At 38.2% G+C, this 14,785-nt stretch overlaps 1 protein-coding gene across 1 annotated transcript in view; it reads right to left on the bottom strand.

Moving 5' to 3' along the window:
* Positions 1-14,785, bottom strand: part of GYS2 (glycogen synthase 2) — a 59,220-nt gene that overhangs the window by 27,678 nt on the left and 16,757 nt on the right. The window contains exons 5-7 of the mRNA XM_027838758.1: positions 10,925-11,069; positions 1,380-1,497; positions 207-327 (exon numbers count right to left, since the gene is read on the bottom strand). Coding sequence (XP_027694559.1) covers positions 207-327; positions 1,380-1,497; positions 10,925-11,069 — 384 coding nt within the window. The remainder of the gene's footprint in view (positions 1-206; positions 328-1,379; positions 1,498-10,924; positions 11,070-14,785) is intronic.

Below are 14,785 nucleotides of genomic sequence, written 5' to 3'. Positions count from 1 at the left end.
AGGTACACATTCAAGTGGATAGTATGACTTTCTGAATAACAATCTGAAATGCAAAATCAGAATTAAGGTAGGCCTCTCCTACTTGAATAATTTTACACTTTCATGAAAACTCTTTTGGTAGTGCTAAAAGCCACTCCACTTGTTTAGAAAAACAGAGTGTTCCCTACAAGTACTATGCCATATCTCAGAACCCAAAGCTTTCTTACCCGTAAGAGGAAGTTGAGTCTGGATAAAGCCTCCAAGAAGATGTCAGCTCCTTTGTTTGAAAATTCGTATCTCCCCGCAATGAAAAGGAATAAAGTCTTTTCAAGGTCGAAATCAAGATGACTGAAATGGAGCAAAATAATAAAATGTGTTCATTTGGGGCTGGGAAATGACCTAACTAGTATCCATTCCTCTTGCAATGTCATTTGAGGTTCTTAATATCTTTGAGAAAGATTTGATACCCTAATGGAAGCTTCTTGGCACATTTTTCCTGAACTATTAATGTTGGAGTCCAAAGAGCCCAGTCAAACACTCTTAAAATGAAACCTAGGGGATTTGACAGTGATTTAATTCTGAGTTAAATACAAATTATATTTCATCCATAAACACTCTACCATGATTAGGAAGGGTATTATGGCAGGATAAACAATCCCAACTTCACAATGGAGATCATCAAAGGAGATCCACTAAAAATCTGTTTATTTTTACAAATGATAGGAAAAGAAAAGGGAACTCTTTTTTGCTAGGACTTTTTAATGGGTTTTGGGGATCCAGAATTGAAATTTGTGCCAACTAGTGCAGTAAAGGATTCACTACAGATTCCTGTAAATATATTGCCTATAAGGCACCACTGCACAGTGGATGAATCAGGATGACCTTCTTTTAAGTCTTGCTTCTCATATATACTGACTATATATCTTTGGTCCAGTTATTTAATCTTAATTCCCCAGACAATTTTTTAAGACTATAAAGTGCCGAACAATTGACTATCTGTATTAATAGAAGGACTTTCCTTCCCTATAGCCATAAAGTCATGGTTCTCGACCAAATGGAATATATCCTATGTGAATGAAAGCAATAGATTAGTGAGAAAACATGGAATTCTTCTTTTTCATCTATGATTATAATCCTGTTTTCCGTGTGCTGGATAACTATTAAAATTCATGTGCTGATTTGAATTGGGGAAAGTATATTGGTACAATGGGAAAAGTGTTAGATTTGGAATTGGAAGATCTGGGTTCAAATCCTAGCTCTGCCACTTGCTACCTGTGAGACGAGATACATCACTCTCTAAGCCTCACTTTCTTAATCTGTGAAGTAAGCACATTGGACTTGATGATTTCTATGGTCCCTTCCAGTTCCAAGACCTCTGATCTTGCTGCCCATGTACATACCCATAGAAATGACCACGAACAAAATCCTGGATCCTGGACTTATATAAAACATGCAAATTTTGAAACTCGTGAACAGCTGAAAATTTCTTAATGTTCAGGCCATTTGGAGTAATAACATCTGGAAAGGCAGAGAGAGATCAGAGCCAGAGATTTAGTGGACTTTAAGCTCATTATGAGGTAATAGTATGTGTTGTAGCCTAAAAACTCAACATGATTTTAGGCTATATTTGTAGAAGCATAACATCCAAAGAAGGGAAGTGATAGCCCTGCTATGTTCTACCCTAGTTAGAAACCATCTAGAGTCTTGTGTTCAGCTTTCAGTGCTACTATAGCAGCTTTGGGAGGCCATTGGTAAACTGAAGTATGTCCACAGAAGGGTAACCAGGATGACAAGAAAACTGGTTCATAGCATAAGGGAACTCAGTTGAAGGAACTGGAGATGTTTAGCCTGGAGAAGGAAAGACTTTACCAACAATATGGTACTTGTCTACAAAGGATTATCAAGTAGAGATGAATCAGACTTGTAGTGCTAGGTCTAAAAGGGCAGAACCAAGAGCAGTGGAAGCTGCCAGGAACCATATTTCAATTCAGCACAAAGAAAACCATTCTAACAATCCATGCTGTCAACAAATGGGATGAACTACCTCAGAAAATAGTGGATCCACTCTTATTGGGAATTATCAAATAAAGACTTAGTGACTACCTGACAGATACAGATTTCTAGTTAGATACAGACAGGTTTAAATGACCTTTAAGGTCCCTTCTGGCTCTGAGATTCTGTGATCTCTCACAAGACAGAAAAGCTTCAGGTTCTCATGATTCCAAATTCAGCACATTTCCCACTACACCAATCTTTGTTTCAAACAAATCTTGAAAAAGACGAACTAAAGATTCTAAGGAAGGGCATTAGGGAGTGCATTTCTAGCATGTGCACAGCCTATACAATGGCAAATAGGTGGGACATAGAATACAGAGTCCAAGGAATAGCAAATAGACCCCTTAGGTTGAAACATAGTGCAAGAAAAAGAATAATATGAAATAAGCTTGGCTGATTAGTGGGAGTCAGACTATAAAGATCTTTAAGGGTCAAGGTGAAGAGTTGCTATTTCATCCTAGAAGCAATATAGAGCCATTGAAGTTTCTTCAGCGGAATAATGACACTGTCAGTAAATAGGAGAGTGATGTGGTCACACTTGTACTAGAGGAAGATCATCTTGGTAGCTTCATTTATCGAGGAAAAATTAGAGAGCAGAGTAACAGAATGTCGGAGGGGAGGGTCCAGTTAAAATATTACTGCAAGAGTCCATGTGAAAGATGATGAGGAACTGAAGCAGGGCAGTGGTAACGTGAAGAGAAAAAAAGGGGATAGATTGGAGAGAAATTATGGAGGCTGAAGAAAAGCAACAATAACAATGACTTGGCAACTGGTTGTGTATGGCTAGTTAGAGAAATGGAAGAGTCAAAAATGCTGCTAAGGTTACCAAACACTGTGACTGGACAGTGCCCTCAACAGGAACTAGAAAGTTTAGAGAAGTAATTAGAGTCAGGACAAGATAATGTTTTATTTTAGACATGTTGATTTTGAGATGCCTTTGGTCCATCCAGTTCAAGATATATAACAAGTAGTTGGTGATGAGGAACTGGAAGTCAGGAGAGAGATTAGGGCTGTTCTTCTGGGAGTCAATAGGAGTTGATGAGATCATTGAGAGAAGGTAGAGGGAGAGGACATAGGTCTCAGGACAGAATCTTGGGGTCCCCCGTGGAGAGAGAATAGGACATAGAGAATAGTCTATCAGAGGAGTCTGAGGAGTAGACAGCTAGAAGGAGAACCAGGAGAGAACATTATCAATGAAATATGAGGGAAGCAAGAGAATTCAGGAGGAGTGGTCACCATCTCAAAAGCTACACAGAGATCAAAAAGAATGAGGACTCAGAAAAAGTTCTTGAATTTAGCACTGAATAGACTTAAAAACCTAAGAGCTAGTCTTTTCATTTATTGTCAGATTGGAAGCCATATTACAAGAGGTTGAATGAGAAGAAAGTGGAATAAAGTATAGATGGCTTCTGAGTTTGGGGCTATGGAAAGGAGGAAACATAGAAGCTAATATCTTCCTATTTAAATAACATTTCACTAAGAAGGTGCTGGTTAGGCCATGTGTGGCTTGCCCATGATACAGATCTGGAATACATGAAGGTCTAACCTTTTCACCCAACTCCCCACCATATCCACCAATATTGGCATGCAGGTTCAATTCCAGACACATATATATCCCTCCTTAAGATGGTACATGAAACTCTGACCTATCATATACATAGTCTCATGCTACTGGATATTGGGGATGAGGTAGAAAGAGTACATAGGAAATGATTGGGTGTACCTAGTGTCTGCACCCAGGCCCAACATATACATCCTCATCTCCAGAGCAATTGCAACTTCTCTTGAGGAGAACTAAGGGAAAAGGACCCTACTTCAATCAAACCATGGAATTCTATTGTTTCTCAGGTATTCCAACCATTTCTCCCTGCCTACGTCAAATTTCACATGATGAGGGAAGAAGGTCTTAGCTAGTCTAAACACGAAGGCAAAAGCTTCACCAGAACCTATCGTGGAGGGTGGGAAAGTATAGGAGGGGAAGCCATATTTTCTCCTCCCACTCTCCCCTGTGCCAAAGTATCTAGCTTGGCCACAAGAAAGTTTATGATTAGGGACTACCCACCATTCCCATTTTCATCCTCATGTTTCTCCTCCTTGCAACTTGCTAGAAGCTACTGGGAGTGTTATAGGTAAGGCTGCTGAGAGATGGAGAGATGCCTGACTCCAACATCCCCAGACTCTATTGAATGGCATAGATCCCAATCTAGTCTTCCTAATCTTGGCCATCCTAATCTTCTCCCATCACTTTATTGATCATAGCCTCTCCTGCAATGTTTGTTGTTCATCCTTTCTTTTGAAGAAGACCAATGACATCAAGGGTGGTCTTAACTTGTATGTGAATTGGATTGAAGTGAGGCAGTTGCACAAAGTCATCAGCCTCACTCTCTTCCAGAGTTATTGAAGCCCAGTGGCAGGACAAAAGTCAAAATGACTGGTGATGGCTGGGGATGCAGTGGATGACCATGGCATCTTCGATGTCTGACTAAGCTCTTGAGCACTTCACAGATTCAGATGCATTCATGGCCATTGGAACAAACTGCTCTCATTCACCCTTAGGGATATTAACAGAGGCCTGTTGGCTGCCCTCAACCTGGTTTAACCCTTCTACTGTGACAGTGTTACAGGGTATGGCTACTGAGCATGCTACACCTTCTTGGACAATGGACTCCGATTACATAGTGGGGGTAGCTAGGTGGCTCAGTGGATAGATTCCCGGACCTGGAGTTGGAAAGACCTGACTGAGTTCAAATCTGGCCTCAGATACTTACTAGCTGTGTGATCCTGGACTAGTCACTTAACCTCTGCTTGCTTTAATCCACCAGAGGAGAAAATGGCCCTGAGAAACAGTTGATCTACTCTCCCAGCAAGAGTCTGCTCCCAAAAAAACAAACAAACAAACAACAACAAAAAAGGGGGGGACAGCTAGGTGGCACAGTGGATAGAGGACTGGCCCTGAAGTCAGGAGGACCTGAGTTCAAATCTGACCTCAGACCAAACACTTGACACTTACTAGCTGTGTGACCCTGGGCAAGTCACTTAACCCCAATTGCCTAAAAAAAAAAAAAAAAGAGAGAGTCTGTTCCCATTCCATCACTCTCTCTGCTCTTCTTCTCACCAGCAACCAGGCTCCACGAACCCTACTTCAGGAATATTAACACTATTAAAGGGTATTTTAGATTGCTTCCCTGAGGCAAAATTTCTAAATTCAGGTAAATCACCAACTGAGGGGCAAATATTCTCCTAGCTTTTCTGTACCTCAAAAGGTTGGTAATATGTATTTCATTGCCAGTCTCAGTGAATATTTACCTAAAATGACATTTCAGTAGAATGTAAGCCCCTCAAAAGCAAGGATTTTGTCTTTGTGTCCCCTGTGCCAAGTGCATACTAGGTACTTACTAAATCCTTAATTGCCTGATATCTCAAATCTCTTTCTCATTGTGTAATTCTTCATTCAATCAGTGCTGTTGCTGTGACTACAACATTAATTTGGGGTCAGGGGAGATTCGAATAAAAACACAAGCTAGATGAGGTGAGTACTAAGAAGAATGCCCTTGGGAAAGTCTTTCAGGTTTAATGATCAACAAAAGTCCATTGACCTTTCTGAGTTATAAGTGACCAAGGATTTCACAACTTCAGTTTTAACCTTTCTCTCTCTAGTCAGAAGTGAAATTGATTGCAATGTCACTGGTCATAAGGACTTTAGAATAAAACCTTGAGACTCCAATCAAGCTCTAAAGTTCTGATTCTGTATTTGAACCATGATAATTAATGTTCATATAGACTTTAAGATCTGAAAAGCGCTTTGTATACATTATCCCATTCATTTTAACAACCCTATGAAATATTGTCCCTATTTTACAATTGCAGTTAAGAGGCTTTTCCCAGGTCACATAGCTCCTAAGTGAGGAAGTAGGAATTTGAAGGTCTTGTCTTTCTACTATGCCATAATGCTGTCTCAGATGGATCTGAGCCCAGATTGTTTTGATAGCATATGCATCAAATAAAAAGTAGCAGTAATAAAAGTGATAAGAATTCTATGATTTTTACTCCTTTTTCATTTTTTCAGTAACTATTTACTTCCCAATGCTTTCTGATGCTTTATTGCTATCCCTAAATTTAGTATTGTCAAAATCATTATATTGCCATGGCCCAAATATAAGCAGTTGTTCTGTCTTCTTCTCTCCTCTTCTCTTTTTCTGTCTCTCTCTCTCTCTCTTTTTTTCTCTGTCTCTGTATCTCTCTCAGCAAATGTATCTCTCTTTTGCTCTTGCACTCACCCTGCTGAAAGCATTAGCTTCTGGGCAATGGAATAAAGTGCAAATGGTGAAATTTCTGGTATTAGTGAGACGGCAGGGAGTTTGTGAAGGCAAAGAAAAGCCTTCCCAGTGCCACTGAGATCATATCCTCTTCTTCCTTTCTATGCATCTCAAAAACTGTTAATATCCCTAAGTCTCTTCTTTTTTACTCTGGTCTCTGATGAAGAGATGATCTCTCTCCTTCCTATGCAAGACTAACCTTTGTACTTATCTTATCCTGTCTTTCTCCCACAAGATCAACCCCACATTTCTCTCCACTCTTCAGTGTTTGCCTATTGTCTCATTTCCTGTTGCCTACAAACATGCTCAGGTGTCCTCCATTGTTTAAAAGAACTCTCACTTGACCCTATCATCCCCTTAAGCCTTTATTTTATATCTCTTTCCTTCACATATAAACTCCTTCAGGGAGAGCGGAACTATGTCCTTTCCTTCTCTTTTATAATCTGGTTCCTACCCTTGATTCAAGGAAAACTGCTCTATCCAAAGTTACCAGTGATCTCTTAATTGCCAAATGTGTTGGTTTTCCCCCACCTAATCTTCACCCCTCTTGACCTCTTAGCAGAATTTGTTGTTGTTGACTACTCTCTTCTCCTGGATATTACTTCTTTTGGGGGTTTTGTGACTTTCTTCTTTCTTGGTTCTCCTCATACTTGTCTGATCAGTCCTTCTCAGTTTCCTTTGCTAGATCATCATTCAGATCCCACCTCCTAACTATGGGTGTTTCCCAAGGTGTCTTTGGCCCTATTCTTATTTTTCCTCTACACACACTCTCTCAGAGACTTTATCAACAACCATGGGTTCAATTATTTCTACACAGATCACTCTCATATCTGTATTTCTAATCCTAGTCACTCTCCTGGACCTCAGTCCCACATCACCAATTTCCTATTGGATATTTTAAACTAGACATTTCATAGGTATCTCAAATTCAGTCCATCCAAAAATAGGAACAATTATCTTTCCCCCAAGAACTCAATGTTCTTCAGAATTACCCTGTCCCTTTTGAGAGTACTACCATCCTTCTCGTCACCCACATCTGCAACCTGAGAGTCACGTTCAATTTACCACTTTCCCTCACACCATGTATCCAATCAATTGCCATATCTTGTTGATTCTAACTCTAAAACAACACCCTAGTCTGTCCTTTTCCCTAAAAACACAACACCACCCACCACAGTAGTTCAACTGATTCTCTATAGTGAAGAATGAAGAAAGGCCACTTTCACTGCCTCTCTACTATTCCAAGACTTTTTGTTAAGAATTTGTTCAATCACAGTGTAGTATGTTCATTGGGTGAACATTTACTAAACAACAATAGTATGCAAGGCATTTTTTTAATACACAAAACTTCATCACAAGTAACCTTCAAACTAACAGAAGAGATAGGATATGTACACAAATAAATGTAACCTGAGACAGGCTGCAGTAAATGTTGTAAGCATTGTTAAAACAAAAAGCAATAGGATCCCCAAAAGGGGTCATGAAGAGTCAGACACGATAGAAGTAACAAAATGACAACAATGGTGTAAGATGGTATTTTGTATAAACTATCATCTATAATTGAATACAGGAATTTGAATAGAAATAATAATCATATGAGAAACATCTTATTTTTGGCACAGGAGAATAAGGATTAAGTGGCATTTGAGCTAAGCCTTGAAAGATGGATAAGATTTCAAAATGATGAGATCTTAAGAGAGGGGAGTGCCTCACAAGCAAAAGAAAGGAAGAAAGATAGAGTTGTTAAAAGTTGATTAGGAAGTAGAAGATAATCCCATTTATCTGGAGTGTGTGGTACATGTAAAAGAGTAGTCAGAGATATAGTAGGAAAACTAGTTTGGGGCTAAATTGTGAAGGACCTTGAATGCCAAGTTATGAAATTCAGATTTTATGCAGTAGACAACAGAAGATTTTTAAGCAGAAAGGTTAACAAAAGTGCTCTAAGAAGATTAATCAGGAAACGGTCTATAGGATGGATGAGAGTTGGAAGGGAAGAGAAAGTCAGAAAGGCTACTTAAAAGGCTGTTGCAATAATCAATATATGAGGTGATAAGAATTATGAAATAATATGGAAGGGGAAGATGTCTGCTGGACAAAAACAATTGGAAATTAGAGACTGGAATGTAAGAGAGGTAGGGTTAGAGAGTAAGATAGTTAGATACAGAGGTAAGAGGGATACAGATAGAGATTTGAAACTTGCCCAAAGTTGTAATAATTGAAGCCCATTCAGGGAGAGGGAAGAGAAGGGAAGGGTAAGGACAGAGCTTAAATTTAGGAGTCAAGAACAGAGGAACTAGTTAAGGTAAGAGGGAAGAAATAGTCAGAGAGTCTTAAGGAGAACCAGAATCACAGAAGTCAAAGGAAGAGTTTATCTGTAAGAAAAATACTGGGAAAAATACTTCAGATTTAGAAAGATGGAAGCTAAGAAAAAGGGAAATTACATATTTGGTAATAAAGTAGTCATTAGTGAGCTTAGAGTAGGTTCAATAATAACAATAACAATGATGATGATAACCTATATTTATATGGTGTTTCAAAGTGCTTTTTATGTATTATTCCATTCAATATTCAGTGAAGTGGAGGAGGTGGAATCCAGATGAAAGGGCAATTGGATAGGAGGTATGTAAATCCTTTGAGAGTGGGGACTGTCTCATCCTTTGTATTTGTACATCTTGGGCGTTGTACTGTGTCAGGCATATAGTAGGTTATTGAACATTCAAGAACAATATGACAAATTCACAGAACATAGGAGTCAAGTCAATGCTTGACTTATGCTATGTGAGGCATAATGCTAAGCACTGAGGATACAAAGAAAGGTTAAAAGACATTGTCCCTGCTTTCAAGGAGCGCACCACCTAATGGGGGAGAAAACATGAAAACAATTATATACAAACAATTATGTACTGACTAAATCAGAGATAATCTCAAAAGGAAGTCACTAGCATTAAGGGGGGTCAAGAAAAGTTTCTTGAAGAAATTAGGATTTTAGCTGAGACTTGAAGGGTACCAGAGAAGCCAGGAGTCTGGGACAAGGAGGGAGAACATTCCAGGCATGGGGAAGAGAAGAAGCAGCTTAGCCAGGGAAAACGCATGGAGTTGGAAGGAGGGTATTAGAGAAACAGCAAGGAGATCACTGTCACTGGATTTTAGAGTATGTGGAGTAGAGTAAGGTTTAAGAAGACTGAAAAGGTAGGAAGAAGCCAAGAATAGAGTGTTCTTACAGTATTTGACCCATTTTAAAACTTGAACTTGACTTCCGTTTTCCTAGGTTAAAGCCCAGGCTTAAGTTTCCTTAAATAGAAATTTCTGGTTTAAACTCATTGTGACAACTCACTTCATACCACAGATAATTTTAACCATGATTTTCAATCCAATCCAATAATTATTTATTAAGTAGCTACTGTGTGCCAGACCCTGTGTTAAATGTTGGGGATACAATTAATAAAAAAAAAAAAAGACTGTCTCTGCCTTCAAAGAGATTGTAATCCAAAGGATGAATGAAATCTAAGGATTTCCATTAGATGCTGCCAAAAACAAGAATTATGTACATCATATGTATAGCTGAGACACTTCATCAAAGATCTGCCTAGAAAAAAATATAAGTCAATCACAAAACAAGGATAAGATGCAGTGAAAGAGAGTTCAATTATTGCATCAATATCCTTAAGATATTTTTTAAAAATAAAAGGAAGGGTTGCAGAACAGAGCGGGCCCTTTCTGAAGGATTTATTGAAAAACATGGTCCAAAATTATCCAAAATGAGAAAGTATAGAGATGTTGTGATCTGCATGGGGAGAGAGCACCCATGCAGACGAGCTCACAAATGCATTTAAATGCCCAAGTATATATTATTCTATATACATACATATGGAACGGTATAAGATGGGGTAGTTAGGTGGTGTGGTAGATAACAGTGTCAGGCCTAGAGTCAAGGAGACCTGAGTTTAAATCTGTCTTCAAACATTTACCAGTTGTGTGATCCTGGGCTTAACCCTATTTGCTTCAGTTTCCTGATCTGTAAGATGATCTGGAGAAGGAAATTGCAAACCATTCCAGTATCTTTGCCAAGAAACCCCTCAAAAAAAGGTCATGAAGAGTCAGACACTACTGAAATGACTAAACAACAATAACAGTGGTATAAAATGGTATTTTGTATAAACTATCATCTATGATTGAATATAGGGATTTGAATGGAAATAATAATAATAATAACAATTATTATTATTGTAACTGGCATTTATGTAGCACCTTAAGTTTTGAAAAATGCCTTACAAATATCTGATTTTATCTTCAAAACAACACCAGGAGGCAGGTGCTGTTATTATCCCATTTTACAGATGAGGAAACAAAAGCAGGCCAAGATTAAATGACTGGGCCAGGATCACCCAGGTAATAAGGGTCTGAGTCTAGATTTACATTCTGTTTTTTCTGATACCTCGCCCAGAACTCCACCCCCTGCACCACCTTGGCTGTCGCAGATAAGTACCCTATCACTCCTCCCCATCCCTCCATGCCTCCACCGCTTTATCCATCAGCTTCAAAGCCCAGTGACAGACTGTGTAGACAACAATTACCAGGTTTTCTTTTCAGCATGTGTTCGGCTTCTATGGCAGTGATTTCAGAAACCGTGGTGAACACGTGAGCACAGTGAACGGAAGCTCGCTCCATGCAATACCGATGGTAAATCTGTCTCTCCCCAGCTTCCTTGTCTATATCAAACTGTTAAACAAAGCACACACATTTGCCTCTGTTGAAACGCCTACACAAATAAAGGAGAACAAATCTTTCTCAATGCTTCTGTTCGAGGCTGAATGATAGGACAAAAGTGTCTGTGGTGTTTCAAGCCTTAACAGAATCATGACTAGGAATTCTTAAGCCTGGGGGAATATGAAGTTGGGTGGGGGTGAGAGAGGGGTGGGTTTTATAAACCAAGCACCAGTCAGGCCCACTCTTATGCAGAAAGTTTCATGAGATGAATCTAAATTGCACGTTGTTTTAGTTTCTGTTCTAGCACAGAAAACAATGCAAAACAAAACAAAATTATTAGCATTAACAGAGCTCCACATAAAAATCTCCAGCCTACGGGAAACTAAAATGTACCAACCTCTCAAACAGGTAAAATAGATACACTTATCCTACCAAGGCAGGCTGTTCCTTAGCCTGTTCTCCCATCCATAGCTAACAAGTGAATTTTCCTAGGCATAAAAATGGTGGCCCAGTAACAGAGAAAGTTGGGTGCCAGTAGATAAGCTTCTTGGTAATGGAAACCTATTCTTGGAGACGGTGATGGTCCAGGGCTAGGTGACAGATCAGGAATAGTTGTGCCAGGCAGTACAGATGGTCAGAGGAGCACAAGGTATAGGGATGGTGGGCCAAAGGGAAATCAGGGGGATAAAAGGTGCCCCCCTGGATGTTGTTACCCTGAAGAAGACTCAGTCTCCACCCTAGATGTGGCCCTGAGGCTTATTATATGAGTACATAGCTTGGCAGGTATGGTTGAATTAGGAGAGGGCATGTCAGACCCTATCTATGACCATATGCAAATAAGACCATTCCTACATAAATAAGCAGCTATGATTTTAAAAAACAAAAAGATTTAGAGACAGATTGAGATAGACGAACTCAGTTCCCTGATATATCTTGTTATATTACCTTCTAATCTGATATGAACCTCCCAGCCTGTATCCTTTCTCCTTCACTGGTTTTCTTTCTCATCTTAATCCTTTTAACTCAAGACCTATAAATAAACTGATATCAATCTGATTTGAATCTAGTTTTTTATTTAGTCTCATTCACTTCAGTATTTGAAATCTATCCCTTCTGCCCCTAAGTAAGAACTGTCTTACTGTGTTTCACTGTTTGCCTAATCACTGGGATATATATGTATATATTAGCCCTCTCTTCTGTTGAATATGGAAGTCATCTGCCTAGTGTTGAATTTTTATCAAGACTTGTGACTCCAAAACTTGTATTGTGAACAATGTTCCTTAAATTATAAAATATGGACAATTGATAGTCTAAAGGGATATTCCAGATGTTTAACATGTGGGTTTCTGGTATTATTAGCATTTTAAATGTATTTACCTTGTAATATGAAAATAACATGTGGGCATCCAAAAAAACACCATTTTTTCCTCTTCATTCTGGTGCCTACCAGCGTCCTCTTTCTTCTTAAACTTACTCTCCACCTCCTACACACACACACACACACACACACACACACACACACATACACACACATGCACACATACTTCCACATACCCCCTCTCTGGTAGTTATCCCTACTCCATCAAATCTTCGGTCCATAGACATAATACAAATCATTGAAACAGACTTAATCAAATATAGAAAAAGGAACCTCACTTATTAAAATGAGATCAAATTTGCAATTCTTGAAGGTTCAACAAAACCAGGGGTTTTTAACCTGAGGCTTCTAAACCTATGTTTAAAAATATACTTTGATAACTGTATTTCAAATAATTGGTTTCTTTTGTAATTCTATATATTTTATCTTATGATTTAAAAACAATTCTGACAAGAGTTTCTTAAGCTTTACTAGGCTGGCAAGGGAGAGGTTGTAATAAAAAACCAAAAAGTTAAGAACTACAAAAATTATTTCTTTACTTCCTATTTTAACTAACAAAAAAACTGACATATAATACTAATACTCTATAGCTGCCTAGCACATTCATTTCCCTCACCTAAAAAAAGAAATTGGACTTTTTCTTTCTTTTAAGACTCAAAACTCTCATAATGTCTGAGGATATTGCCCATAAACACTGGAGGATAAAATTCAACTTGGCATAAGAAATAATCATTAATCTTATTTCATAGAAGTAAGATGATTTTCCTAAGTTTACGGTCAGCATGATCACTTTATGCTTCATTAAATTAATTGTAAAACATTTTACTATTAGCTACTCACATAGAAATGAGTTGTTAGATACTACTGCTATTTCCCAACTCCCTGGTAACCTTAAGAGGCTATAAAAATTAACCATTATACTTTTATTTGAGTGGCAGTTCTTTTAGGTAGAAACAATATAAAAAGTTCGTATGTCATGGTGAATGCTATTGAACTCTGCCACTGCCTTCTTATCACTCTATTGAGATTCCTTTTATGATTTTGTCATTTTTATGCTTTGCCTGGTAATGCTATAAGTTCCCAGGCTGTTACAACTGTAAGAAATCCCCTAGTTTTATGGATAAGGAATAAAGGATGAGGAAAGTCAAGTTCCTTGCTGAAGGTCCCATGGCCTGGCAGGCACTAAGAGCCCATCTTTAAAGAGAGGATAGTGTCCCCTGCTCTACCTACCTGTGAGGACCAAAGGATATAATATATGTGAAAGTACTTTGCAAAATGTAAAATCACTATTTGGGTATTATAAAATTATAATTTAAAGTAACATCTTACACTGCAGCTGTTCTATACACCTTCAGCTTGATCTGGAACTCAGTGACATTTTTGGAGAATATGAGAGAGAGAGAGAGTTTTTGTCTCATCTGTAATAAAGAACTGTCATTTCTGGTGTGTACTTGGGCTTTAATGGGCAGATTGGGCCTAATCTCTCATTTCAATTTTGTAATCCCCCAAATTTTTATGGAGGGGGCAAGTAGAGGAAATGTCACTTAAATTTTCAAAACCTAGGGCATGAGGCTATGAATTACATACCCATTTTTATATAGACATATACATATATATACATGCATACATATATACATACACACATATCCATATATACACATATATTCAAATATACGCACACATATACATATATTCATATATATATACATATATATATATATACACATATATATTCATGGTGGTACCCATCAACATAGGCCATGCCAGTTTTACCCTTTTTCTTCCTTACTCTGCTCTGGGTTACTCTTATCCATGAGTATTTTTACACCTTTATAACAGTGATAGATAATCTTAGATTCTATGTACATATATTATTTTACATTTCTAGGAGGGAATAACAAATTCAAAATATAGTTACTATTTGAGATATTCTGCCCCCTTAGACTTTAGATTTTTATTAACAAATTTTACTAATTTATTTTTTTAATTTATTAATAATTTAAATTGAAATTGTTTATTGTTGAGTTGTATCTGACTCTCTGTGAACCTGTGGACCACAGCATGTCAATACTGTTCATGGGGTTTTCTGGAAAAGATACTGGAGTGGTCTGTCATTTCTTTCTCCAGTGGACTGAAGCAAAAAGAGGTTAAGTGACTTGCCTAGGGTCACACACCTAGGAAGTGTCTGAGACCAGATTTGAACTCAGGTCCTCCTTGACTCCAGGCTCAGCTCACCATCCACTGATCCACCTAGCTCCCTGCAGTTATAATTTATAAATTCTGAATCATATTGAACTTCATGGGTTTATGCATCTATAAAGAGAGCTACTTGGGCAAAATGATATCAAGG

This window comes from Vombatus ursinus, unplaced genomic scaffold, assembly GCF_900497805.2.
Source record: "Vombatus ursinus unplaced genomic scaffold, bare-nosed wombat genome assembly UNPS02014830.1, whole genome shotgun sequence".
Lineage (NCBI taxonomy): Eukaryota > Metazoa > Chordata > Mammalia > Diprotodontia > Vombatidae > Vombatus > Vombatus ursinus.
The sequence above is the reverse complement of the archived record's forward strand: the minus strand, read 5'-3'. Positions and strand labels throughout refer to the sequence as shown.